We start from the raw sequence: 26,197 nt of genomic DNA on the forward strand, positions 1-26,197 counted from the left end.
TCTCGTGAGTTTCTCTCTCTCACTAGGTTTAGTTCATCAATAGGTGGCTGTAGCATAGAACTACAAGAAATCTTTGCTTTTTGTCTATGTAAATCTGGGAGCGGGATCTTCAAAATTACTTTACTTTTAGGTTTTGCCATAATTGCTATTGCTGAAGAAGACAATTTACAATTAAGAGAATTAGAGACAATTAGAGAATAGAAAGTCAATATCGACAACTACAAACAAAGATTGATCTCATCAAAGAAGGTAAATATTTTTATTTTAATTTTAACATTACATGTAACCATTTTCATATCTAATTAGATAGTTGATCACTTTGTTAACAGTAATTATAATAATCATAATTGTCTATTTCTTTACCAGAGAACAATTGTACATTGTACAGAGAAAGAAAATTGTGCTAACCATGTCAAAGCTGAGAGTCGTCTAGTTAAATCTTTTAGACTCACACAAAAACAATTAGCAGACGTTAAGGATGAGCTTGCTCAGGCTCGAGAGGAGACCTTACGGATACGTAAAGAACTGGAATTGGCTAAAAGCGCGAAAATGAGTTGAAAAAGCTCCAAAAAGAAAGGAGTAAAATCAGAAGAAATGGATTTTAATTGTAATATCAAATAAACTCTTCTTTGAGCTAGCCACCATTGTTATCATTGAAAATCGCGCTCATTTTTGTCATAACACAAGAAAGGGACAATTTTAGGTAAATTAAATATATTTTGGGTTTTTTATTTACAAGCTATTCATGGCTATTGGATGTTACTCAAAGATAGACTTGGAGCTACATACTGTACTATGCTGACAAGTCATTCAGCATTAAATAAACTGGTTAAACTGATAATTTAGTTTATTAACTAAGGTATCTCTACTTATTGAGATAGAAAGCAACTCGAGGCAGCTGTGATGCACTGAAACGACTTTAAGTTGTCGACTTAACTTTTGAAATTTTTTTCTCTAACTGACTCGTTTTTTTTGTTGCAAGAAAAATTTGACAGAAGTGATTGCCTTTAATAACCAACCTAGAACTTTTGTTTTGTTTCATCCTTGTTCTACAACTTGTTTCCTAAATTTTGGTAACAAAAATTATTTTTTGTATTTCTGCCTCTAAGCTGCCACAACAGGTACAACCTTTACTTTCAACTGGAACAATATAACACTAATCTCCTTCAACAATTATCTACTCAACACATCATTCCATTTTCCCTTCTTCATACTGTGACTGTCTCACTTCAACCAAAAGGCTTCAACCAATTTGGAAAGATTATAACCCTTCAAACCACTAATATGCTTGTAATTATTGAGTTGTCCTTTTCAAGACGTACCAGTTTGAATACAATAGAAAGAAAGTAATTGCTGAAATTTATTTACAAATGTAAAGGATTGGGTAAAAATATCGTCCAATCTCTGGCTAAAAATATTCGATATTTTTTGCTCAAGGATTAGCTATTTCTGTTTAACTGTCCAACGGAGATTTTGCAAATTTGTTTTTGTTTAATTTCCAACTTCTATAATTTTAAGAGACAAACTCTTATTGTCGTTTGCCTCTCATCCTTAGTTGTTTGTTTCTTCAATTTCAATTTACTAATTGTTCTATATGCCTAGAGATATTTTTAATGTTGTATTCTGACATTCGGTTCATGCAACGATAAAGTGTTGTTAAAAATGTTGGTTACGTCTTTCAAACAAGCACCAGATGTGAATAGCTTTTACCTTTGATAAACATAACCCTTTCTTCATCCTATTAAGTTATTTATTGTCTTTATTTTATAATAACAATGTTTTTTAGTATTTTTTTAAAGCTTGTCCTATTTTACTGTTTACCATGGAACAACAACATTGATGCATCAAACATTATTTTTGCAAATACTAAGCAAATAAGTGAGGTGCATCTAGATTCAACAAGATTGGACACCTCTGTTGTGGTTGACAATCTCGGTGATGCTACTGCCCTGGATTTTAGTTTTAAAGAACAGCTAATCTTTTGGAGTGATTTAGCCACTAAAAAGATTCAAGGTAAGATTAATTTTTTTGTCTAATACATTTTTGATTATTAATATTTTACTATTCGATGATAGGTGTTCGTTTAGGAAATAAATCTTCAAAACCATTTGACATAATCAACACTGGTGTATCTTCACCTGATGGATTGGCTTGTGATTGGATTACCAAAAAAATATATTGGTCAGATGCCGATACTAAAAGAATCGAGGTTGTCCAGTTCGATGGAAAAAATAGAAAAGTTTTATTTTGGAAAGACATTGATTCACCGAGAGCTTTAGCATTGGTACCTCAAGAAGGTTTACTTTTTTGGACTGATTGGGGAGATAAAGCCAAAATTGAAAGATCCTCTATGGATGGAAAACATAGACGCATATTAGTTAATGAAGAATTACGTTGGCCTAATGGTTTAGCAGTTGATTTCGCTGCAAGACGAATCTATTGGACTGATGGAAAACTTAAATACATCTCTAGTGTCGATTATAATGGAGGAAATAAAAAAATGTTTCAAACAAATATTGCTCAAGCATTTGGATTGACACTTGAAAAAGATTTGCTATATTTAACTGATTGGACAAATATGGGAATAAGTTCATGTAACAAAGTTAGTGAAAAGTGCAAAATGCTGATTCCAAGTAATAAACATCAAGCAAACTATGGATATCCTTCGGGTATCAAAGTCTACTCACCTTTACTGCAACCTGAATATGTATCCAACTGTTCTGTCAATAATGGTGGATGTTCCCATTTGTGCCTTCTTTCTTCTGACCCACCATATTATTCATGTGCCTGTCCAACTGGTGTTCTCTTAAAATATAACAAAAAAACCTGTGCCAAATTATTATAATAAGAAGATTAAATTATCAACAATTACGACCAAAGTGGTTAAGTTAAGGTCGCATAGATGGCATTGTATTCGCTTGTAAAAATTTCTCAAACATATGACAAAATTAAGTTTTGTAAATCAATTCTCGTTCTAAATTATGTCATCGTTTCTTTAGTTTATTGATTTGTTTCTCTGTGTTGTATTGTATTTCTAGCTTTTTGACTCTATTATTTTCTTGACGAGTTGTTCCTGCTTTCTTCACCATGATTAGCATCGACGTTACAAGAGGAATACAGATGATTAAAAGCGGACTGAAACAAGACATTGATAATTTATTAGAAGAATTTGATAAAACGAGAAGTTTGAGATTTATTGATTTTGCTTGTTTATGGAGAGACAAAAGCTTCAACTTCATTTTTACTTATAAGTTGAATCAAAATGACTTGAGGGAATTCATCGAGGAAGCTTTCAATATTGTCCTGGACCCGCTTTGTTCAGATACTACACCAGAGCGTTCCATTTCATCTCTATATTTCATTTATTGTCTTTATACAAGTCAACCTATTGAGCCAAAAGTACCAATTAATTTGACTCTAAACAAGTTCAAATTCTTCCGCTCACTGTTAGCTGCAACTAAAGAAAGCAAACAAATTGATGCCTGTTACATTTTTTTGAAATTGGTATCTCTGGGCGCATTTAATTTGGTGGCTCGAAATAAACCTTTCGGACCTTTGACTATCAGAAAGACTGTAGTCTCAAGTGCCCAAACTTCACGAGAGCTGCCAATCGGACAATTGTGTGATTTGGAATCTTACATTGGCAAATTGCAGTGGATTCACACTCTCTACAACAATAAGAAAAGAAGCTTAGAAGGTGATGATGTAGCAGAAGTTAAGAATCTTGAACTTATTAACGATGAATTATTCAGTGAATACGAAAAATTGTCCGAACGGACTATTCCTGAAGCTGGCAGCCCAGACGAAGTAGATGTCGACGGCGCTCAATTTAATAATTTATGATTGTCAACTTGGCATCTATCGTAATTTTTTTCAACAATAATCCAGTGTGCTGTTAAATCGAACATACGTGTAAATTTGAGTGAATACCTGATTTGAAGTTGAAAATAAAGATTCAGATGGAGCAACAGCAGCTAATCATGACTAGAAGTGAAATTATTTGGGACGGAATCATTATTAAATTGGCTTATCGTTTGATTGTCAATAAATGATGGTGTTACTGATGCCTGTAACCTTATTGCCTTTCTTGTTTCCATACCAGGATCGATACCAAATGCCGCTATAAATACATTTATCACGGTGATCCCGAAAACAAGCCAAACAATTGAATTATTGAGGACGTTGGCTCTACTGTGATCGTTCACATTATTCAAATCATATCTACTTCTTGCGAGGATTAATGAACCAACTGTGATCTAGGCAATCGGAAAGAAAAATGATAATTTATGGTCACTTTATTTTATTCATTGCATTTAACTCTACAGAGCAACACTTGATCAAAACTCAAATCTCCAAACGATTCAATTACTTTCCAATTTGATTTCATTAATCTATTTGAATTTTCTCAAATGTGACTCTGTCATAATTAGTAACGAAATTGAAGAAAACTCATACCTGGAGAACCAAAGACATACTTATAAGAGTAACCATAAGAAAGTAGAACTCGTGTTGATGTCCTAATTGTAAAATGTATTTTAATTGTGATGCATTGGCAGTTAATAATGCTACATCGAGCATTCCTTGAGCTATAGTTTTCTTGGTTGCATAAATGTTAATATCCAAAGCTCCAACCAATTCTGGTCGATTTGTTTCCTGAGAAAAACAAAAATAAATGAGTTCAGCAATCAAAGTTTTTTTTTGTAAATGGTCACTCATTACATTATCATGGCTTAACTTGTTCGGTAAGAAAAGTTCGAGCTTTTTTCACCAGAGTTAATTTTAAATCTCTTGAATTTTAATTGTTAACAGAAATCGAGCTTTTTGTTAAAAATATCGCTTCAATTTAAATTAGATCATGATTTAAAATGTTTAACCTAATTCAACCTCAAATAAAGTGGAAAGGGAAAAATAAATCTTTTGTTGGACAAGATTTCAAACTCGGCAGAATCGTGTCTATATCATGTATACCCACGCAATTAATGCTCAACCAAGAAGGCAAACCACAAAGCTTAAATTTAGGAAACAAAATGTATGTATAAATAGCAAATGATTGAATTGACAATTTCAAAACTTACTTTAACATCCGTTCTTAATTGTTCCATTTCATTAGAAGCTATTGTTACCATTGGAAAGCCGGGATTGCCTTCTTTACACATATCAAATTAAATCAGGAGAGGCTAATTTACAATCTATTAGAAATTTGACGATTACTAATGATTCAATTTCTATCACTTTCCGCAGGTCACATTCTGAGCTAAACTAATCTTATCTGTCTAACTCATCGAATGAGAGAATGGATTAATAAACTGTTAAATCACTGAGGATGAATTTCGCAGGAAATTTGTCATTTACTGTGAATTCATGCGAATGGATCAAACGGAAATAACAACATAAGTAGGAAGAGCATTAATCAACCGATGTTATGAAATAAAGCAGAACTAGATTTGAACTCACTTTCCAAGCTATTTTAAATCAACACTGATGGCAATAATTTGTAATTTGAATGATATGGAAAGATCAAGGAAAATCAATTTTAACCAATCAAATATTGTTAAAAACATGCAATTTTTTTTATAATCTTGTTCAGTTATTATATGATAACATTGTATAGGTTTTTAGTTATGAATATATTGCTGAGATTTAATACTTGAAAGAATGAGTCTTCAATCGATTATTAAAATGCAGAAAATTAAAAATTTGAACTTTGGTATTTGAGTTAATTAATCAATGAATGTTCTTACTGCAATCAAATACATTTTGATTAAATTTTAACCGTTTTCTCTACGTCATCGATGAATTATCAATAGTTTGCTGTTGTTAGTCAAATAGATTCCAAGTAAAAAAGCGAATTTGAATAAAAATATATTAACATAATAAAATATTCAAAGTTTCATATTAATCTTACATCTAAATTGTCAGATTTCATGATCTTTATGCTCTAGGATAGAGTTAACACAAATCTGTGTTGAACATGTATAAAAGACAATGTAGAGTGTTCATAAATTCACATTCTGATTGTCATAGTAGGAACGATAATTACGAAAAAATGCCTCTAATCAAGAAATGTGACGACAGTTTAGATCGAGGTAAAAAGTGTGTTGAATATTTGGACGATAAAGTGAAAAGCTTTCATTTTCTTAACCAAGGATTTGATTTGAAGCTTCGTCCAATTAAACGCTTAATTGCTTATGAATTCAGCATATTCATATTCAATTTAATCTGGTTTATTCGACTGTTAACTCTGACCCTTATTACCAAAGATTCCGTTTACTATGAAAAATGGACAGCATACCTAGGTGATGGTTACATTAGCCATGAGAGTCATAACCTAATTCACTTTCTACTTGTCCTCACCCACATTGCCTTTTGGTCAATTAAATGTGCTAGTTTCTGGTATGAATTAGGCCATGAAATCAAAGTCTTAAAAGATCTGAATATCATCAAAGTTTATGGATTCGATCGGGTAGCACTTAAAATGCGATTTGATTACTGTAGGCTATTCCAGAAAATCACAATTTTTATTCTGACTAAAGTTGAAACTGCAATGATTATAACCAGCTTGATTTTATTTCTCGCTCATCTTTATCAGATCCAAGCTTCTTGGTATTTGATGAAGGATTGGTTACAAAAATTATTTGTAATCACCTGGTCCATACACTTCATTATTATTATTTATCTATGCATCTCCATTGGCTATATCGCGGCAGCTTTGATGCTATTTGGCTGTCTTTATGTTAAATTTCGCCAAGACACAGTCAATGCTAATTTGGATTTGGTGAAAAGCTTGAAAATATGTCCAGTTGAATTGTTGGACCAGTTAGTTCGTTGTCATTCAGAAGTATATAATTTAATCGATCGAGGTAATCTCGTTTCATTTCCAATCACCTTTCTAATTTATGTACCGATGACATTTATTGCTGATATTTGTTTCTTCCTCGGAGCCATTTACAAAGTAGACGATGGTCACCTAAACTTTATTTGTATGGCATTTTCGAGCTTGGTAATCGTCGTTTTTGCATATGTCAGCTATTTAATTGGTTCTATCCATGAAAAGGTAGTCGGTCAATATGATTCAAACTGATCCAATCTATTCCAATATATTTCCTTGTTGAGCAATTTTTTAAAACCAATTCAATCAAAATTATCTCTTCGAAATCTAATTTCAGGCGCAAAGGGCAAGTAAATCTTTCCACAAGCTGATCATACGAACACGATTCAGAAGGCGGTCCAGTCTAAAGGTAAATAGAAATAAAAAAAATTGATTTACTTTTCAATCAATATGAATAATCAACATAAAATCCTCGATCTCACATAAAAGACCTTATTTCTATTGGAGAGGATTTTGGAGACTCCAATCGGAATAACAACACCAACAACTGTTATCAAGAAGGAGTTTGTAATTACGGTTAGTATTTTTTGTAAATGATTGATGAAGTAATTAATTAATCCTTTTTTAACAGTATTTACTCGAAACTGCATCAAATCTAATGCTTTTCATATGTAATTTTCGGAGAGACTGAATCAAGTGGTAATTCAAAGTTAGCCGTGAGATTGACCGCCTTTGCGACTTAAGACTGGTGATAGTTCAAAGACTGCTTTTTCAACTTAAGACTTCAGAGTAATAATTTTTTGATTTAATATCAAGTATTATATAGTAAAATAATCAATGATCAAACTCAAACATTTCAAATACTTGTGTATTAATTATTTAGTTACATGGTAACATTGATTGAGCTGCAAATTATCAATATATTGTTTAGATTTAATACAATGGTTAATTTCTAGTAGAAGCTGGTATAATTATGATACAATTCAATATTTTCGCTTGAAAGAATGAATCTTTCATCGATCGTATAAAATTAAAAATTTGAACTTGGTATTGGATTTACTCAATCAATAAATGTTCTTATTGCAATGAAAGTCATGCTATTAATAATTAATTTAAATCGTTTTTTCTTCACGGGATGGATGAATTATGACTAGTCTGAATAGATTCCGAGTGAAATTGAAATGATAATTTGAATAAAAAACATGAAAATAGTGTAATATTCAAAGTTGCTAATAATCTTACACCTAAATTATCAGATTTCGTGATCTTTACGCTTTAGATAAAAGATAGAGTAGTGTGTTTGAAAAATCCCATTCTGATTATCATTGAAATGTTGGAAACTGGAGTTGGTAGAAATCATTATAATAAAATAATGCCTCTGCTAACAAAAAAGGTTTTTGATCGCTCATCAGTTAAATTTGACGACAGTTCAGATCGTGGTAAACAGTATGGTGAATATTTGGACGATAAACTGAAAAACTATCATTTTCTCAACGCAGGCCTTGATTTGAAGCTTCGCCCAATGAAACACATAATTGCTTATGAATCCAGCATATTCATATTCAATTTAATCTGGTCTATTCGACTGTTAACTTTGGCTCTTATTACCAAAGATTCCGTTTATTATGAAAAAATAACTGCATACCTTGGTAATGGTTACATAAGCCACGAGAGTAATAAATTAATTCACTTTCTACTTATGCTTACCCATATGGCAGTTTGGTCAATTAAATTCGCCGGTCTTTGGTATGAATTAACCAAAGGAATCATAATTATGAAAGATCTGAATGTCATCAAAATTTATGGATTCGATCGGTTAGCACTCAAATTGCGGTTCGATCACTGTAGGCTATTCCAGAAAATCACGACTTTTATTCTGACTAATGTTGAAACTTCCATGATTATAACCCTCTCAATTTTATTTATCGGTCATTTTTATCAGATCCAAGCTTCTTGGTATTTGATGAAGGATTGGTTACAAAAACTATTTGTAATCATCTGGTCCATCTATTTCATCTTTGTCCTTTGTTTTATCATCGCCGCTGCTTTATTGCTAGTTATTTTTCTTTATATTAAATTCCGCCAAGACACCGTCAACGCTAATTTGGATTTGGTGAAAAACTTGAAAATATGTCCAGTTGAATTGTTGGAACAGTTAGTTCGTTGTCATTCCGAAGCATATAATTTAATCGATCGATGCAATCTTGTTACAAAGCTAACCTTCTTTCTAATTTATGTTCCGATGACATTGGTCGCTGATATTTGTTTCTTCACTGGTGCCATTTACAACGTTGATGATGGTCCCATTAACCTTATTTGTATCTTCTTTTCGAGTGTAGCAATCAGTATTTTTGCATATGTCAGCTATTTAATTGGTTCAGTCCATGAAAAGGTAGGCCTCTAATAATCCGCTTAATTCTTGCGAAGTTTTACTCTTTTTGGTAAAATCTACTCCAAGATTTCCGTCATTTGAATCAAAATTGTTTATTCGAAATCTCATTTCAGGCTGAAAGGGCAAGTAAATCTTTTCACAAGCTGATCACACGAACACCATTCAACGCAAGGTCCAGTCTAAAGGTAAATAGTAACACAAAATATGAAATTATAATAGTAAATATAAAATGAAAAGATTAACTTTTGACTCAATTAACATCAATAAAGACCTTATTCCTATTGGAGAGGATTTTGGAGACTCCAATTGGATTGACGACACCAACAACTGTTATTAACAAGGAGTTTTTTGTTACGGTTAGTATTTTTTGTAAATGATTGATGAAGTAATTAATTAATCATTTTTTAACAGTATTTACTCGAAACTGCATCAAATCTAATGCTTTTCATATGTAACTTTCGGAGAGACTGAATCAAGTGGCGGTTCAAAGTAAGTCGTAAGATTGACCGCCTTTGCGACTTGTGACTGGTGATAGTTCAAAGACCGCTTTTTTAACTAAAGACTTCAAAGTAACAATTTCTTGATTTAATATCACGTATCATTTCTTAAAATAATCAATGATCAAACTCAACCTTTTGTAATGCTTGTGTAATAGTTATTTAGTTATTTAGTTAGTGTAATTGATTGACTTTTAAATTATCAATATACTGCGTAGATTTAATACAATAGTTAACTTCTAGTGGATTATTTTCGCATGAAAATTAAAAATTTATTGGAGTTACTAATCAATAAATGTTCATTATAATTAAATTATAATCATTTGCTTTTCACGTGATGGATGAATTATGACTCGTTTTAAGTTGGTGAAATAGACTCAAAGTGAAATTAATATGTTAATTTGAACAAAAAACATGAAAATAGTGAAATATTCATATTAATAGTGTAAGTTTCATAATAGTCTTATATCTAAATTATAATATTATAATTCATGATATTTACGCTTTAGATAAAAGACAGAATATTGTGTTTGAAAAATCCCATTCTGATTATCATTGAAATGTTGGAGACTGGAGCTTGTAGGAATCATAATTATTAAAAAATGCCTGTGCTAGCGACAAAGGTTTTTGCAACATCATCAATTAAATTCGACGACAGTTCAGATCGTGGTAAAAAGTGTGTTGAATATTTGGACGATAAACTGAAAAAGTATCATTTTCTCAACCAAGGACTCGATTTGAAGCTTCGCCCAATGAAACACTTAATTGCTTATGAATCCAGCATATTCATGTTCAATTTAATCTGGTCTATTCGACTGTTAACTTTGGCTCTAATTACCAAAGATTCCGTTTATTATGAAAAAATAACTGCATACCTTGGTAATGGTTACATTAGCCATGAAAGTCATCAATTAATTCACTTTCTACTTATGCTCACCCACATGGCCCTTTGGTCAGTTAAATGTGCCGGTCTTTGGTATGAATTATTCCATGAAATCAAAATTTTGGCAGATCTGAATATCATCAAAGTTTATGGATTCGATCGGGTAGCACTCAAAATGCGATTCGATCACTGTAGGCTATTCCGGAAAATCACAATTTTTATTCTGACTAATGTTGAAACTTCTATGGTTATAACCCTCGCGATTTTATTCATCGGTCATCTACATCAGATCCAAGCTTCTTGGTATTTGATGAAAGATTGGTTACAAAAATTATTTGTAATAATCTGGTCCATCTATTTCATCTTTGTTCACAGTATTATCATCGCCGCTGGTTATATCGCCGCTGCTTTGTCTACCGTTGTTTGTCTTTATGTCAAATTTCGCCAAGACACAGTCAATGCGAATTTGGATTTGGTGAAAAACGCAAAAATGTGTCCAGTTGAATTGTTGAACCAGTTAGTTCGCTGTCATTCAGAAGTATACAATTTAATCGATCGATGCAATCTCGTTGTATATCTAGTCACCTTCCTAATTTATGTACCAATAACATTCATTGCTGATATTTGTTTCTTCACTGGTGCCATTTACAACGTTGATGATGGTCCCATTAACCTTATTTGTATCTTCTTTTCGACTTTAGCCATCAGTATTTTCGCATATGTCAGCTATTTAATCGGTTCTATCCATGAAAAGGTAGGTTTCCAATAATCCGCTTGATTCTTGCTCTTTTCCTCCTTTTGCTCAAATCTACGCCAAGATCTTCTTATTAGTGAGTTTTCATACAGCCAATTGAATCAAAATTATTCTTTAAATCTAATGTCTGAAGGCTGAAAGGGCAAGTAAATCTTTACACAAGCTGATCATACGAACACCATTCAACGCAAGGTCCAATCTAAAGGTAAATAGAAACAAAAAATATAAAATTATTAAAATATAAATGAAAAAATTAACTTTTGACTTTGTCAACAATAAAAGACCTTATTTCTATTGGAGAGAATTTTGGAGACTCCAATTGGATTGACGACACCAACAACTGTTATCAAGAAGGAGTTTTTTATTACGGTTAGTATTTTCTCTAAAATTAATTGATGAAGTAATTAATTAATACTTTTTTAACAGTATTTACTCGAAACTGCATCAAATCTAATGTTATTCATATGTAATTTTCGGAGAGACTGAATCAAGTGGTGGTTCAAGTAATTCGTCAGATTGACCGCCTTTGCGACTTATGACTTCAAAGTACTGATTTCTGGTTTAATATCAAGTACCATTTCTTGAAATGATAAATACTATTAATTGATTAACACAAATAGCATTTGTATGCACGTAAATCGTATAAAATACAGTCGACATGGAAATAAAGAAAAATGAAATTCATTTGAAATTTGGTCAATCGATTTCCATGAGAAGCATGATGAAAGCGATAATCAAGTTTATATGAAATTAATGATATTGATGAGTAAGATGATGAGCGGAGGAAGAGCAAAGTCAATTGATAATAAGATGAAAAAATGATTATCCAAAATCATTTAGGACAAGTACAAACCAATAGTCTAGTTTAAAACTGGATTTTAACTTGAATGTAAGTCTACTAACTTGGATGATCTCATTTTGCATGAGAATCGTCGCCTTCTAAAGGTAAGAGTTACGTTGATAGGTAAATAAGTATAAAGAAGAAGATTATTCAAATTGTTATTCAACCTAAATTTGAACAATTGTTTTGCGAAGCTAAGATTTGCTTCCGCATTTCCATCAACATAATGAAAAACTCTCCCTTTTAAATACACTTTTATCGCAAATCTCGTTCTTCTTCTTCTTTATTCATCTTTTCCCATCAGCTTTACCTTTTGTTACCTTTTATTACCATTACAGTCTTTGAAAATTAGGGTAACACTTCAAAAAATGAAAGTAAAATGAAACCCATAAAACAACAAATCTTGTCATAAGTGACAACGTTTGATATAATGTTATATTCATTACCACAAATATACAATTTATTGAAATGACACAATATTGTATGCAAGGGCTGGTCAACTATGAATGTAAATTAAATAATAATAATTAAACTGGCAGCTCAAATCACATCACAATTCAAGCTAATGATATTATAAGATGGGAAGGTTTCATTTTGTCTCTTCATTTGAACCTTCATTGTTATCTGAAAAACTGAGGTCATAACTGTATTTACATTACTGAGTGTTGCCCTGTTCACAACGTAAATTAACTCAAACTATAATTTATATTTAATGTAAGCAGGATTAAATTGGAATTGAAAAAATCATGGGACAAAAGTAGTTGGCGTTTTTCATTTCACAAAAATGGACATTTGTTTAGATAGGTTAAGTTAACATGGAAACAATGAGAGTTAAAGTAGAAGTAATGAAAATTAAATAATAAATTGTTATCTACCGGAAGAAACGAAAATTGAAAGCCAAATTACAATTGATTCATCTTATTATGATTCATTCAATATTGAATGGTAAAGAAACAACAGTTAAAATAAGGTCGAGTTTGAAACATAATGAATGGACAACCAGTATCTGATTCATCCTCATCTTGACATTGTAATTTCCCTTGATAACCTGGAAATGTGTTGTTAAAAAAGCCTTAAGGGATGATCAGGAAGTCAATTAATAATATAACATGATAATACCATTTCAAAATGGTTGATATAATTATCAACGATAATATTAACGAAAACCTTATTTACACAAATTGAGAGAAAGTAAAAGTAAAAAGTAAAAGTGGAAAATAAAAAAAGTAAAGCAAAGTGAAAGTGACTTGCCTTTTGTAGATAGGAAAAAAAGCCAATATAAGAACGAAAGGCTTCCGCATTCAGGTGGTTCCTATAAAATTGACCTGAATAAGGCCAACGATGATGATGATGATGATGATGATGATGATAAAGAAAGCAAGAAAGACTTGAAAGAGAAAATATTGAAGCGAGAAAATCACTTTTATCTTACCTTTCTGAGTCTTTTCTTGTTGAGTTAATAATACATCATAATGGTAAACAAGTTTTTTTTATTATAAATTGTATACTTTTTGAGTTACTTTTAAGCCGGAAGAAACTGTTGAATTGAAACTATCGATGAATTGAAATCAGCCTTTAGTTTGATCAGGCCAAGGCCTTGTATCCAAATCATTATTTATATCTAATTATAATCAACTTAACAAACCAACTGTGATAAATATTAACAATCATATCAAGCATTACTGCCATCTATTAGTAAAGGGGTTGAAGATTACGAAAATGGCGCTTCTTGTCTCTTGGGTTGGGGAAACCATTTTTATTTGTATCTTTCTGGTTTTAACGCTTTTTTGCGGGTAACTTTATTATTATTGTTGCGTCTTTTTTTACTTTATTGTAATTATCCTTATTTTAAATACAATTTTTATTATTAATCGGTTTGATTTATCCACACCAACTGAGTCAAGGTTAACATTTATTTTTACAGCTAATTGAAGTGTTGAACTGTTTCTTCGTTGTTTCCAGTTGACAACTCATTTATACTTTTAATGCCACCATCTTTTTATTATACCATAATATGGATTGTTGTTTAGTATTTCATTTTGTTTCCGCTTTTAATTAAATTGTAAACTTGTTTATTTATATATTTCTTCTGATTAACTTCAACTAAAGGTGTATTACTAATGGTAATTGGTGTATTTATATAAATTATGATAATCAGGTGGAAGATGATTATACAATAACGTAATTGGCAAAATAGACTGAGCTTTAGTTATGGTGATGGCAGCTAAAGAACGATGTTCCTAACGAGCAAACCAATGAAAGCAAAAGGATTGAGAACATTTCCGGTTCAATATAAAATATCATCAACTGAATTTGGTTAACTTATAAAATTTCAAATGTAATCGTTTAAAGTAAAACCAAGGCTGTTGGCTGTAAAGTGAAATTGCAAAAGTTACCAACGATTAGAGATGCAAATGGATGAAGCAAAAGGAAGGGTTAAAGCCAATCAAAGTATAAATCCAAAATGATGTTCAAATGCATAATATAATCCATTAATATTGGGTTGATCGATTCAAAGTTAATGAATTTGGATTATGATTACCTTTCAAACTGATTTGGTCATTTTACTGGAATACCACTTTCACCAAATCAACTCAATATACAACAAATTTGTATATCATCTATTAATGTAATATACAAAAAAAACGCTCACACAAAGTAATATTTGACTAATAATTATATTTAACTCCATTCAATTTAACAAACAAGTAATTAAATTGTCCAATTTGAGACATTAAATTATACATAAATATATTTAAATTTGTTACCTCACTTTGTTTTGATTATTATGGTTTTTGGTGTAGGTTTTGACCTAATAATAGTTTTAACCGGAAAATTTTCTTCTCTTCCTTCTTTAATCATAACACCAAAACGACTGTTAATTCATTAGGACAATTAATGGTTGAGTTGACAAAAAAACCTAAAACTAAAGAGTTAATCTCAATAATAGAAGCAACATTTCTGGTTACATTTCTGGTTACATTTCTGGTAGACTTTGGCGATCCACAAACAAAAGCTGATTGTTTTAAAACATAGTAACATTTGATGGTAATTGATGAATGCAACAATTAACCAATTGACTATCAAATATGATTTACCTTTAAGCATTTGGAAATGAAATTTTGGGTAAAATCTTTTGGTTCATTGAAAGGCAATACAAAAGGCAATAAAGAGTCTTTTTTTAAACTTTGACAAAACCTTTGACTTTATTGTTGAAAGGTAAAGAGGTCAATTGAATGGGTCAGTTTACTTGGCTGACAGTGTCTTGAAAGGGTCACTTTAATTTATGTGTGTCAGTAAAATGTCTAATAAAAGTAGACCTTTTACCGTTACTCTGGTCATTTAGCCGTAAAAATTGCAAGTGAAAAAGGTTAAGCCTTGAAGCCTTTTTTTCGTTTACCGTTAGTTGACAATGTTATTTGAGACAAAAACTGTTGATCCAATGGTCAACCTGACTGGTAAGTTAACCCAGTAACCTAAGAAAATGTTAATTAAATTAAAAATTAGCCAATAAAGATTATCCCATAATCCCACTCAATCAAGTTTCACTTTTGTTGGGAGTTTACCTCTCAACATACTTTTTGTTGCATAAAACAGCTTTAGTCAATTCGTGTGTCCATTTCAACAATAACAAGGCCAATTCAAGAATAATGATAATAAGTCTTCCTCATCTTCTTCCTCTCATCTCACTCCATCTAATCTACTTTCTATCAAAAAGTGTGTTTAGGTGAATCAAAACGATGAAACTTTTTTAGCACAATTTGACCTAAATTGAAACAACTCTCTTACGGACGACTTTTTTACAGATAATTCAAACTTAACTTTTCTCCCCCGCTTTGCTCTCTCTCTCTCTTCACTCACTTTTACTTTTTTGTTAGTGATGATGATGAAAGAAGAGAGGAGAAGAGAGAAAAAAGTAAAAAAAGAAAGAGAAGGTAGAAAGAGTAAGAGGCAGGGAATGCCCAAAATATTTGTATAACACTTCCTGATGCGATTCACGGTTCCGTTGTTAGTCTCTTTCTTTCCTCTCTTTTTAGTCTCTTTTTTGGTACTACAATGACTGTATGGACTGAGGAGGAGAGACGAAAAAGATAGTGAGAGTGAGTGAGAGAGAGAGACTCTCAACTTCCCCCAGGTCACTTATCGAACGCAGTTCGTAATTGTAAAGCAAAGAGAAGACCTTCTTATTGAGTATTTCATTCATTTTTGCATAGACTGTTATTTCATCTCTCCCTCTCTTTGTCTTTGTCACCATCATCATCATCATCATCATCTTCATCATCGGTATCATCACCTTGTCATCATTGTCACCATCTTCACCATAATCATAAATATCATCATCATCATCATACTCATCATCGGTAAAGAGAGAGAAAAAGAGAGTGAAAGAGAGGGAGAGGGAGAGACACATATCTTAACCTAAACCATCTCATCTCATCGGTTGATCAACTTGAGCTTGAATACCTAGAGGTCTGTGGATCTACCTTAAGTGTTGCTGTGTTGTGACTGTGAATACAATTGGATACTTTGAACACAAAAAGTGTGCGGTTAAAACAATATTTTTACGGATTATAAATACACAATTAATTTATTTCATTATTTTACAATCTTAATTTATATATGATTAATATTTAATTTAATCTAATATTTATTGTTTTTACCTCTTTTGTTGTCTGTTTTTACATACATGTGTGTCTTTACAGAGCAAATAAGCCTCCAGGAATAAGTATAAACACGAAACCCAAACTTCAACCTTTCCTAGTTTCCTTAATTGCTACTTAGACTTTCACTCATTCTAACAATCAACTAATCAATGGCTGATTATGCTTATTCCTCGTCTTTCTAATTGTATGTCTTACACATTAAAAACCATGGATCTGGATTAATATTAATCAAACAGTAAACATAAAGCAACAAAACAACAAACAAAACAGTAACATCCTCACAGTGTAACCCAGCAAGCTCATCAACAACGACGTCAACACACCAACCAAACGCCATTTAACAATAAAGGTAAGACTATTTAACAATCATTACAATAATATTAACATCAGTCAACATTAGTCAACACAAGTCTAACTGTAAAATAATATAAATTAAACTGCAATCAATAGAAACAATTTACCAAATCTCATTACCAGAGACAAGCAAAGTAAAAACCTAAAACCCAAAAACCAAATCGCCATTTACTCTGGATAACATCTAACGACAATTGTTAACAATTGTCATGTCAACCGATTACACAATTAACATTGTTAACTAATGCCAATTAAGGATTGCCATTTTACCTGGGAAGGCTAAACGAGTAAATTGTATTGAAAAAATAGGCTTATGAAGCTTCTTTTGTACTGTAAATGTTCAATGTTTTTAACATACCTTTGTTACTTTATTGTTGTTTACATGGTCACAATGTTTCACTCATCTTGATTATTGAACTAAATTGCTTTCTCAATGGTAATTCATATGAATATCTTCACCATTGACTAAGTGTTTTGTCAACTAACGGTAAAAAAAGTGGATAACTTTTTTACCTTTAGCTACAAACTTGCAACTTTTACAACCAGATAACCAAAATAACGGTAAAAGCCTACTTTTACCAGTTTTAACCATTTACTGTTACCTTTGGTTAATCTATCATTTTACGAGTGGATACTTTGTTGGACACATAAATTAAAGTGACCCTTTCAAGACACTGTTAGCCAAGTAAACTGACCCATTCAATTGACCTCTTTACCTTTCAACAATAAAGTCAAAGGTTTTGTCAAAGTTTAAAAAAAGATTCTTTATGGCTTTGTATTGCCTTTCAATGAACCAAAAGATTTGACAAAAAAAGATGAAAATTTCAATTCAAAATCTCACTTTAAATAAACCTTTGAGTTTGATTAACGATCAAAGTACAGTATCATTCAACAGTTGTCCAACAGTTTGACCAAAACCAACCTTAAATTGTTCACCGTTTGATTCATTGTTTCATGAAATATTATTTTGAATTTTGCCTCAAAATTGTGACTTGTGAAAGGCTGAAAGTCGCATAAATTTAGTCATTTAACTCTTTTCCAATCTTAATTCAACAATTTAATCAGCTTAATTTAAATTAACTTCCGTTCTTCCGGGTTTTACTTTTAATTTTTTGTCTTCTATTTACTTTGATTGTGAAAGTGCAACAACGAAAAACTCAATCAACTATTAACACACAAATGAAAGTAAAAATGGGTTAAAAATTGAAACATTTCATGATAACAATTAGCTTTTTATTGAAACATTTCAATCACTGAAACCATCAACCGACAAAACCAAACCTCTGAAATAAAGCAATTCAAATGCTGGTTTTCACTGAATATCATTTTGATTAGGAATAATAGTTGAACTTTAATTTACTCTGACCATTAAATGTTCAAGTCCATTGGTCAAACAATCATTGATTATATTAAAATATGATCAACTCAGCTGGTTAACCATTCAAGTTGAATGGTAGGAAATGGGTATAAATTTTGTTTTTGTTGTTACAGCAAAATAGAAATGAAAAAATGTTGGATTTTTTTTTTCAATTGTAACTATTGATGATGATTTAGTTTCTCTTGATCAACACACAAATCATATTTTAACCGGAAGAATCAACTTATGCAAGTTTCAATTGAAAGATATATAAAAAAACCAAGTGAAGAGGAAGAATACAAAAAAGTTATTGATCAAAATGACCATTTGTTGATTGTGTTACCTTTTCATTGAAAGTGATGAAAGGAAACTTTCGCCTTTAGATAACTTATTATGTTATATTATCACAATCAATGGAGGTGGCATTATTTGTGGTGGTGGTGGTGGAGGAGGAGGAGGAGGTTGATGAGCAGATAAATGAAGGTTGAATCAGCTGTTGTTGTTGTATGTCCAGTTTAACCCTCACATAACCGGAAAACGGACTCAATGTAATCTTTATCTTCCGCTTTTATTGAACATCAAATGATGAAAATAAGATGACAAAAGGGAGAGAGAGAGAGAGAGAGAGGAGTGAAGATAAAGATGAAGAGGACGATGAAAAAAGGAAGATGGAAAGACGACCTTAAAAAATGGCTTTCCTTTGACAAGTATTGTTAGGAAAAACTGTGAACACAATTTTACTTTTTTTTTGTTCATTGCGTACTTTGAAACACTTTTAAAGGCTCATCAATCATTAATTATTGAACATTTTATTGACTTAACTTGATGATTAACTTGTGATTAACAATTGAGTTAGCATGTTATCAATATGAATTATTTAAGTTTTGTGTTGAAGCGTGCTAATCAAATGATCAAAACCAGCTTTATTGCAACCTGATTTCATTTAATACTTGCTATTTTTTTACATTTAACGGTAATTTAAATTAGATTGCTTTCAATAGTTTGATTAGGAAGCTTTGTTGGTGTGATTATCACATGATACTCATTCAGAATTTTGAGCTTTGAATTAATCAGTTGTTATTGATGTCTTTATGTTTCAATTTGGGTTTTCTTGCATCTTTGCCACATTAAAAGGTAATCTGAAAAGGTTACTTTGAATCATTTTGAGTCAAAGTAACCAGATTTTGGGTTTTTTGTCATTAGTGTTAACCTGACTTTTAACATTTGGGTTAAAGGTGAAACTTAGATTTGAATATTAATTTTAATTTGATTTACTTTTTTGATCAAAATGAAACCTTTATTAGGATCCAATTTTTGTCTTCAAAATAATCATAATTGTTGGTTAATAGTGGATTTTTGTCGCTCTGTTCAACTTGTTGTTACAATGTACAATTGAGTTAACGATAACAAAAAAGGTGAACAAAGGGTTGAAAGGTTTAAAGATTAGTTTATTTTGTTGGTCAAAGAGTTTAGGTTGGACTTGTCTTTAAACATGAGAAATCCTTTTCTAATCTGATATTTAGCCAAATTACAATGAGCAAAATTAACTAGCACTGATTCAGATGACAGGCAGTTTGAAATGTCTTTAAAAATGATAAATCTCACACTGGGATTAGTGAAAAGCTCAATCTTTTCAATTTTTGCTAATAGTGTTCATAATTTTCTCGGTGGAAACAAAGTCAAGACAATATTGGAAGAAATATCTCAATGATGATCAAAGTTACAACTGCTCTAATAAGCCTCAACGCATTTGATAATTGATAAACAATTTATCAACATTTCTATCCATGTCTTAATCTTACAGAATAGATCTTTTGATACTTCTTTTATTGTGTAAATAATATGAATCTATCAGAATTGAAGCTTTGTGCGAAAGCCTTGAGAAAATTCATGTTAATTATGAATTAAGATGATTTGGCTGAATTTATCAGGATTTTGAGTACAAAGATAACATGTTAACTCACATTGACACAACGATTTGAATAAAAATTTCTAACATTTCTTTACTAATCAGTTAATTGCAATATTTTGGACTATTAACATTGAAAAATAGAGTCATAAATGAAGTTCACATTTCCATGGACTGAATAGTGAATATCTAATAGTGAAAACAAGACACTGAACACACTACACTGAAATCGGTTCAGCAAATAAACTATGAAACTAAAGTATGATCGTCGAGTGAACTTTTTATTTCGAAGCTAAAACTTTTGAATGTTCAATTGCCATTACTCGTTTGCACTAAGCTTCAATAAGTACAGTTTACTTTCCAATCTGACCTTACCTGAATCTTACCTTCTGACCAATCTGTTAATCTTAATAATATAACGAAGTCCATGAACCCTACAATAAAGTATTGTCTAACAATTAATTTGTATCTTGCTTTGAGCTTTGTTGGTTTAGTTTTTGAACAAAATGTGTTCGTCAACTTATTGTTTTAGATTGGGAAGAAAATATGTTTTAAAAGTTGCGTGAGTTGAAAGGTCAATAATCATAGACGGTACAATGTCCAGACTTGCTTGAGATTGACCATCGGCATGATTGCCATGTCTAAATGTAAAAGGTGAAGGGTTTTCTTATAGGCTTTTCGTGAGGAAAGCCTAATAGTAATCAGTTGGGTAAATATCTAGAAAAATGATGAAGATGAAGACGGCAAGGATGGTGATGATAAAAGTGAGTGAAGGAGAGAGAAAGAGACAAAAAATGAAGGAAACAAACAACAACAACAATAATAGACAAATGATAATCTCGTAACAGAGGATGATGTGAAAGGGGTCTCTCCTTGACTCTCCTTTAACCCAGCAACCCACCACCTACCGGTTTGACTCTCACATCATCCAAGCGTCTGTTTTTTTACAATCATTATATTAATATAAATCGGAATTAAATATGATGATGATCAGTGAGTAAACCAGAGAGTGTAGGAGAGTCAAAGGAAGACTCAATCCTCTCCTGTCCATGTTTTTTTTCTGTCTTTCTCTCTCTCTCTTTCTTTCTTTCTCCCTTCCAACTCCCCCAGGCTGTTATTATTATTTACTGAATGTCCATTGTAATGGACAACAACATAAACAGTTGATCCTGAAAAGTTACGACCGATCCCAAGACTGACTCAAATTAGGTCACACTGGACAGATGGAGGAAGGCCACTTTGAGGCTACTTTTTTAACTCTCCTTCTCCAACTCCTTCCAAGATTTCTTTACTTTTTTTTCCCTCTCTCCTTCTCCTTCATCTTCACCATCCTCCTCCTCCTCCTCATCCTCCCTCTCCTACCTTTGACTCTCTTATGTCCCATTTTTTTAGACGATATTACTTTGCGCTTTATTGCCCCTTCAGGCCAATCCCATGTAAAAAACACCAAAGAGTAAATGGCAATCCCTTCTTCTTTCATCATCAACATCTTCTTCTTCATCTTCAGCTTTCACAGGTTTTTTTTATTGTGATCGGGTTATCGATATACAATGCTTTAACGCACACACAAGAGCGTGTTTTTTACAGCCTTTCCTCTCACTCATCTTTTACCTTCTCACTCATCCTCATCCTCATCACTAGTTTTTGATGATTTGCACAGTTTTTTTTATATTTTTATATTGCATAGACTTGCTTGCTGAACTGTTGATTCAATTTTAAACTCAATCTAATTTCTTGTTCATATTTGTTTTCAGTTGTGATTGAAATGAAGCCCAAATTTCGCTTTTATATCAATGAAGATGATGTGCCATTGGATTTAAGTGTTAAACGTTTTAATCCAGTTTATATTTCATCTCGTGATCATCCACTTGATTTAGCATCAACACATCGTCACCATCACCATCATACTCATCATTTATTAATTCACAATGGTCACAACAATAGCAACGGTAACCATCATCACCATCATAATGGTCATCACAATAATCATCATCACCATTTCACAAATTTAAACAACCATCACTCGGTCAACAACAACAATAACAACAACAATCACCTTAATCATCATTCCAATCATCATTTAAATTCTCTCAATATTCACCATCATTTAAATCACCATGAAAATCATCAACTCCATCTAATCCAATCACCAATTCAATCTCCAATCCATTTAGATTCATCGTCTTCCTCGCCTCCAACCATTGTCGACCAATCAACTAATTTATACAACAACAACATCATCACCAACATCAACAATAATCACAATAATAACATTAACAACAACAACAATAATAATAACAACAATCTAAATTGCAGCAAAATTATTAGCAAAAACAATATCAAAAATAATAGCAAAATCAGTAATGATGAAAATGATAGTAATGAAAAGAGTAGTCATTCAATTACAATCAATGATGGTGAACCAAATGAAAATGATGACCATCAAACGTCCCTTCACTCACCAAATAGTGATGATCTAAATGGTAATTGTATTAATAATCGGCGAACCTCTAGACCATTAATGGGTAAACATGTCCGTCGTGGAACTGGAGCTTCACCGCAAATCTTGTCCCGATTGAAGTCCATCTTGCAGGATAAACAGCGTCTTAGGGAAACAGGTTTAGTGCCATCAAATTGGAAGCGTAAAAAGATGGCAAAAGCTTACAATTGATTAATCAACTAATCATTATTATTGAATTTCTATTATTAATTATTTTATTATTATCATTACCCATGTAATTCCACCCAATTCATTTGCTACTTTCTGTATAATCAAACCCAATCTTTACAACACTTTTGTCAACTTGCCTTTTTGTCATCCAGCTAATTTATGTATGCATTAATTTAAATTTATTTATCATTTCAATTCCAGAGTTAATCTAGAAACTGAAATTTGATAATTTGACAAAAGTGCGCTGACAATTTCCTCTTAATTAAACAGTTGATTGTAAAAAAATTAAACTCCATTTTATATGTTATTTATCTTTGTACTAAAACGTTTTTATTTTTTTCTCTGCCTGTCCCCATGAGTTGACCGTGTAATTTGTTAAGTCAATTCATCTTATATATATATATTAATCAACAAATTGTCGACTGTAATCATAATTTGAGAATCTTTTTTCACAAAAAAGCGATTTTCTTTTTCCCTCATTTTCTGAAAAAAGCTTCATGCATTGTTGTAATGGTCCCTCTCTCATGGCAGCAATGTTGCTCTATCTTTTTAATTCTGTAAACATTAATGGAAGACAATCTGATTAATTTTCTTCTCTCTCTTTTCCTTTTTGTAATAAGTTGATTATATTTAAAATTATTTAATAGATGCTTCATAAATTAAATTAATTTTTCATCTTTTAAACAATCGGTCTTGCGTTTATCTTTGTCCCGGTTACTCTGGTTTGTGTTGTGTGTTAGCAATGGCTTCGAAAGCTCGCAAAGCTGCTGAAAAGGTTATTCATACGACTCCATTATTTGTTTGGATCTCAGCGGGACTTGCCAATCCTGGTCCACCATTGGGACCACAGTTAGGTCAAAGAGGGATTAATATTGCTCAATTTTGTAAAGAGTTTAATGATAAAACTGCCAAGCACAAGAAAGGAATACCTATTCCTTGCATGATTTCGGTTAATGTAAGTATTTTATTGTTCATAACTTGGTCTCAATTTCCTAAACTTTTATATTTCATTGCTGTTAATCATTTTCACTCCATTACTTTTTATGAATAATTTAAATTGATGTTGGTTTTCTCTTTGTTTCAGCCGGACAGAAGCTTCAAACTTACCATGAGTAATCCACCCATAACGTATTTCTTAAGACAAGCTGCCGGAGCTGAAAGAGGAGCAGCCGATTACCGAACACAGGTTGCTGGCATGATCACTGTTAAACATGTTTATGAGATTGCGAAGATAAAGAGCCAGGATGCTTATTATGAGAATGTACCGATGGAAAAGATTTTCCAAGAAATAGTTGTAAGAGCTCTCCAGATGGGAGTCAAAGTTGTACACAAGTTGGATGCCAAGGAATATGCGGAATTTTTGGAGAAACGAAGGGTTGAAGTAGAAGAAGAATTAAGAAAACTTGAAGAGGAACGTCAAAACAGATTGTTGAGAACCTAAACTGTTTCATTCGCCTTATCCTTGTTGAAAAAACCTTTGTAGATAATATGGACCCATATGCACATTTGAGTATATTTGCATCTATAATGAATCCATAGGAACGGAAAAAGAAACGAATTATCTAATATAGATGTTGCTCCGTCGATTCAATTGTCGTACGAGAAGATTTTGTAAAAAAAATTGGTAGAGTCAATTAAATATCAATAATGTAAGCAATTGCGTTTTTACTTTTTTAAATCAACTTATGATCGATTCGGCTATTTTACTCGGGGAATTTTTTAAAGCATCTTTTTGCAAAATTTTATTTTACCATTCTATCACTATCGTGAAGTGAAATTATTAGATTAATTGGGAATCATTGAAAGAAACGAAAGTTTTATTAAAAATTGACAACTTTGTGAGTTTTAAACAGTTCACATTCGATATCGATACTATGGATCAGATAGATATATCGATATGTATCTTGATGACTCATGTATGATGAGCTGCAGTTTTGTTAGAGTCTAGTGTTGTTGGTTAATTTCAGTTTGATTGTTTATTAATTGTTTTTCATTGTCAATTGGTCCAGCGGTTTAATATGACTTCGGAAAGATATAGTTTTTCTCTAACCACCTTCAGTCCTTCTGGAAAATTGGTTCAAATTGAATATGCCTTGGCTGCTGTTGCCTCTGGAGCAAACTCTACTGCTATTAAAGGTTAGTTTTTTAGATTTAATTTTTGATCTGTTCTTTAATTTCATTGATTTCATCTTAATCAACAGCTTCAAATGGAGTAGTTCTAGCTACGGAAAAGAAACAGAAGTCTATACTTAATGAAGAGCATAGTATTTTCAAAATAGAAGCAATCACTGAACACATTGGAATGGTTTATAGTGGAATGGGACCTGATTATCGTCTTTTGGTCAGGAAAGCTCGCAAAATTGCCCAAAAATATCAATCAATGTACGATGAACCTATTCCAACATCTCAATTAGTTCAACGGGTTGCCTACATCATGCAAGAATACACACAATCAGGAGGTGTTAGACCATTTGGTGTATCTCTGCTCATTGCTGGCTGGGACAAGAATAAGCCTTCATTGTTCCAATGTGATCCCTCGGTAATTTTTATTCTTTCATTCCTATTCTTTTAGTATATGAATTAAATTAATCATCTGTTAAATATTTTTAGGGCGCTTATTTCGCCTGGAAAGCTACCGCTTTGGGTAAAAATCATGTCAATGGAAAATCATTCTTGGAAAAGCGGTATGTTTTATCATTTGGTTACTTCATTTGAATGTAAAACTCATCAATTTTCATTTTTAATTTCTTACAATGGCATTACAGGTACAGCGAGGATCTTGAATTGGAAGATGCTATTCACACAGCTATTCTGACTCTCAAAGAAGGATTTGAAGGCCAGATGACTGCTGATAATATAGAAATCGGTGTTTGCGATAAAAAAGGTTTTCGTCGATTAACTCCTTCAGAAGTTCGTGATTACCTGGCTAGTATTTAATTTTTTTAATCATTAAACTTTTGATAAAGATCAATTATCTTTTATTCTCTAATTTATACAAAAAGGTAATAACCGTTATTTAGAGAGTAAAATGTTACTTTAAATCGAA

At 31.8% G+C, this 26,197-nt stretch overlaps 6 protein-coding genes and 1 long non-coding RNA gene across 7 annotated transcripts; 6 read left to right on the top strand and 1 right to left on the bottom strand.

The window, feature by feature from the left end:
- The first annotated feature begins 79 nt into the window (after positions 1-79).
- Positions 80-641, top strand: LOC149094225 (uncharacterized). Its single transcript, XR_016198727.1, has 2 exons — positions 80-249; positions 367-641. It is a non-coding gene; the product is annotated as an uncharacterized LOC149094225 (long non-coding RNA).
- A 128-nt stretch (positions 642-769) lies between these two features.
- On the top strand, positions 770-3,978 carry LOC107360429 (low-density lipoprotein receptor-related protein 6). Its single transcript, XM_025160417.2, has 2 exons — positions 770-2,013; positions 2,076-3,978. The coding sequence occupies exons 1-2, from the start codon at positions 1,776-1,778 to the stop codon at positions 2,843-2,845; spliced, it is 1,008 nt and encodes a 335-aa protein (XP_025016185.2). The 5' UTR covers positions 770-1,775; the 3' UTR covers positions 2,846-3,978.
- On the top strand, positions 3,088-3,978 carry LOC149094226 (snRNA-activating protein complex subunit 1-like). The gene has a single exon (XM_089267607.1). It carries the CDS (start codon positions 3,088-3,090, stop codon positions 3,841-3,843), a length of 756 nt encoding a protein of 251 aa, XP_089123733.1. The 3' UTR covers positions 3,844-3,978.
- On the bottom strand, positions 3,884-5,282 carry LOC107360431 (ninjurin-1-like). Its single transcript, XM_015927087.3, has 3 exons — positions 5,076-5,282; positions 4,456-4,653; positions 3,884-4,256 (listed from the first exon to the last, which is right to left on the bottom strand). The coding sequence occupies exons 1-3, from the start codon at positions 5,154-5,156 to the stop codon at positions 3,975-3,977; spliced, it is 561 nt and encodes a 186-aa protein (XP_015782573.2). The 5' UTR covers positions 5,157-5,282; the 3' UTR covers positions 3,884-3,974.
- An 11,073-nt stretch (positions 5,283-16,355) lies between these two features.
- Positions 16,356-23,458, top strand: LOC107360514 (uncharacterized). The gene is made up of 2 exons (XM_015927184.3): positions 16,356-17,209; positions 22,235-23,458. Exon 2 carries the CDS (start codon positions 22,246-22,248, stop codon positions 23,149-23,151), a length of 906 nt encoding a protein of 301 aa, XP_015782670.2. The 5' UTR covers positions 16,356-17,209; positions 22,235-22,245; the 3' UTR covers positions 23,152-23,458.
- A 265-nt stretch (positions 23,459-23,723) lies between these two features.
- Positions 23,724-24,808, top strand: mRpL11 (mitochondrial ribosomal protein L11). Its single transcript, XM_015927185.3, has 2 exons — positions 23,724-24,106; positions 24,236-24,808. The coding sequence occupies exons 1-2, from the start codon at positions 23,894-23,896 to the stop codon at positions 24,590-24,592; spliced, it is 570 nt and encodes a 189-aa protein (XP_015782671.1). The 5' UTR covers positions 23,724-23,893; the 3' UTR covers positions 24,593-24,808.
- Positions 24,809-25,057: 249 nt separating this feature from the next.
- On the top strand, positions 25,058-26,197 carry Prosalpha2 (proteasome alpha2 subunit). Its single transcript, XM_015927187.3, has 4 exons — positions 25,058-25,287; positions 25,353-25,690; positions 25,762-25,835; positions 25,917-26,197. Exons 1-4 carry the CDS (start codon positions 25,170-25,172, stop codon positions 26,086-26,088), a joined length of 702 nt encoding a protein of 233 aa, XP_015782673.1. The 5' UTR covers positions 25,058-25,169; the 3' UTR covers positions 26,089-26,197.

This window comes from Tetranychus urticae, chromosome 2 (genome assembly GCF_039701765.1).
Source record: "Tetranychus urticae isolate SD_2017Ah chromosome 2, NJAU_TeUrti_SD_1.0, whole genome shotgun sequence".
Taxonomy (NCBI): domain Eukaryota; kingdom Metazoa; phylum Arthropoda; class Arachnida; order Trombidiformes; family Tetranychidae; genus Tetranychus; species Tetranychus urticae.

Bases quoted from the DNA above. Each gene is read 5' to 3' on its own strand.
- LOC107360429 (XM_025160417.2), top strand. From the start codon at position 1,776: ATGTTTTTTAGTATTTTTTTAAAGCTTGTCCTATTTTACTGTTTACCA. The intron at 2,014-2,075 runs GTAAGATTAATT...ATTCGATGATAG, and splicing joins AGCCACTAAAAAGATTCAAG to GTGTTCGTTTAGGAAATAAA.
- LOC149094226 (XM_089267607.1), top strand. From the start codon at position 3,088: ATGATTAGCATCGACGTTACAAGAGGAATACAGATGATTAAAAGCGGA.
- LOC107360431 (XM_015927087.3), bottom strand. From the start codon at position 5,156: ATGTGTAAAGAAGGCAATCCCGGCTTTCCAATGGTAACAATAGCTTCT. The intron at 4,654-5,075 runs GTAAGTTTTGAA...TGTTTTTCTCAG, and splicing joins AATTAAGAACGGATGTTAAA to GAAACAAATCGACCAGAATT. The intron at 4,257-4,455 runs GTATGAGTTTTC...CCGATTGCCTAG, and splicing joins GTATGTCTTTGGTTCTCCAG to ATCACAGTTGGTTCATTAAT.
- LOC107360514 (XM_015927184.3), top strand. From the start codon at position 22,246: ATGAAGCCCAAATTTCGCTTTTATATCAATGAAGATGATGTGCCATTG.
- mRpL11 (XM_015927185.3), top strand. From the start codon at position 23,894: ATGGCTTCGAAAGCTCGCAAAGCTGCTGAAAAGGTTATTCATACGACT. The intron at 24,107-24,235 runs GTAAGTATTTTA...TCTTTGTTTCAG, and splicing joins CTTGCATGATTTCGGTTAAT to CCGGACAGAAGCTTCAAACT.
- Prosalpha2 (XM_015927187.3), top strand. From the start codon at position 25,170: ATGACTTCGGAAAGATATAGTTTTTCTCTAACCACCTTCAGTCCTTCT. The intron at 25,691-25,761 runs GTAATTTTTATT...AAATATTTTTAG, and splicing joins TGTTCCAATGTGATCCCTCG to GGCGCTTATTTCGCCTGGAA. The intron at 25,836-25,916 runs GTATGTTTTATC...ATGGCATTACAG, and splicing joins AAATCATTCTTGGAAAAGCG to GTACAGCGAGGATCTTGAAT.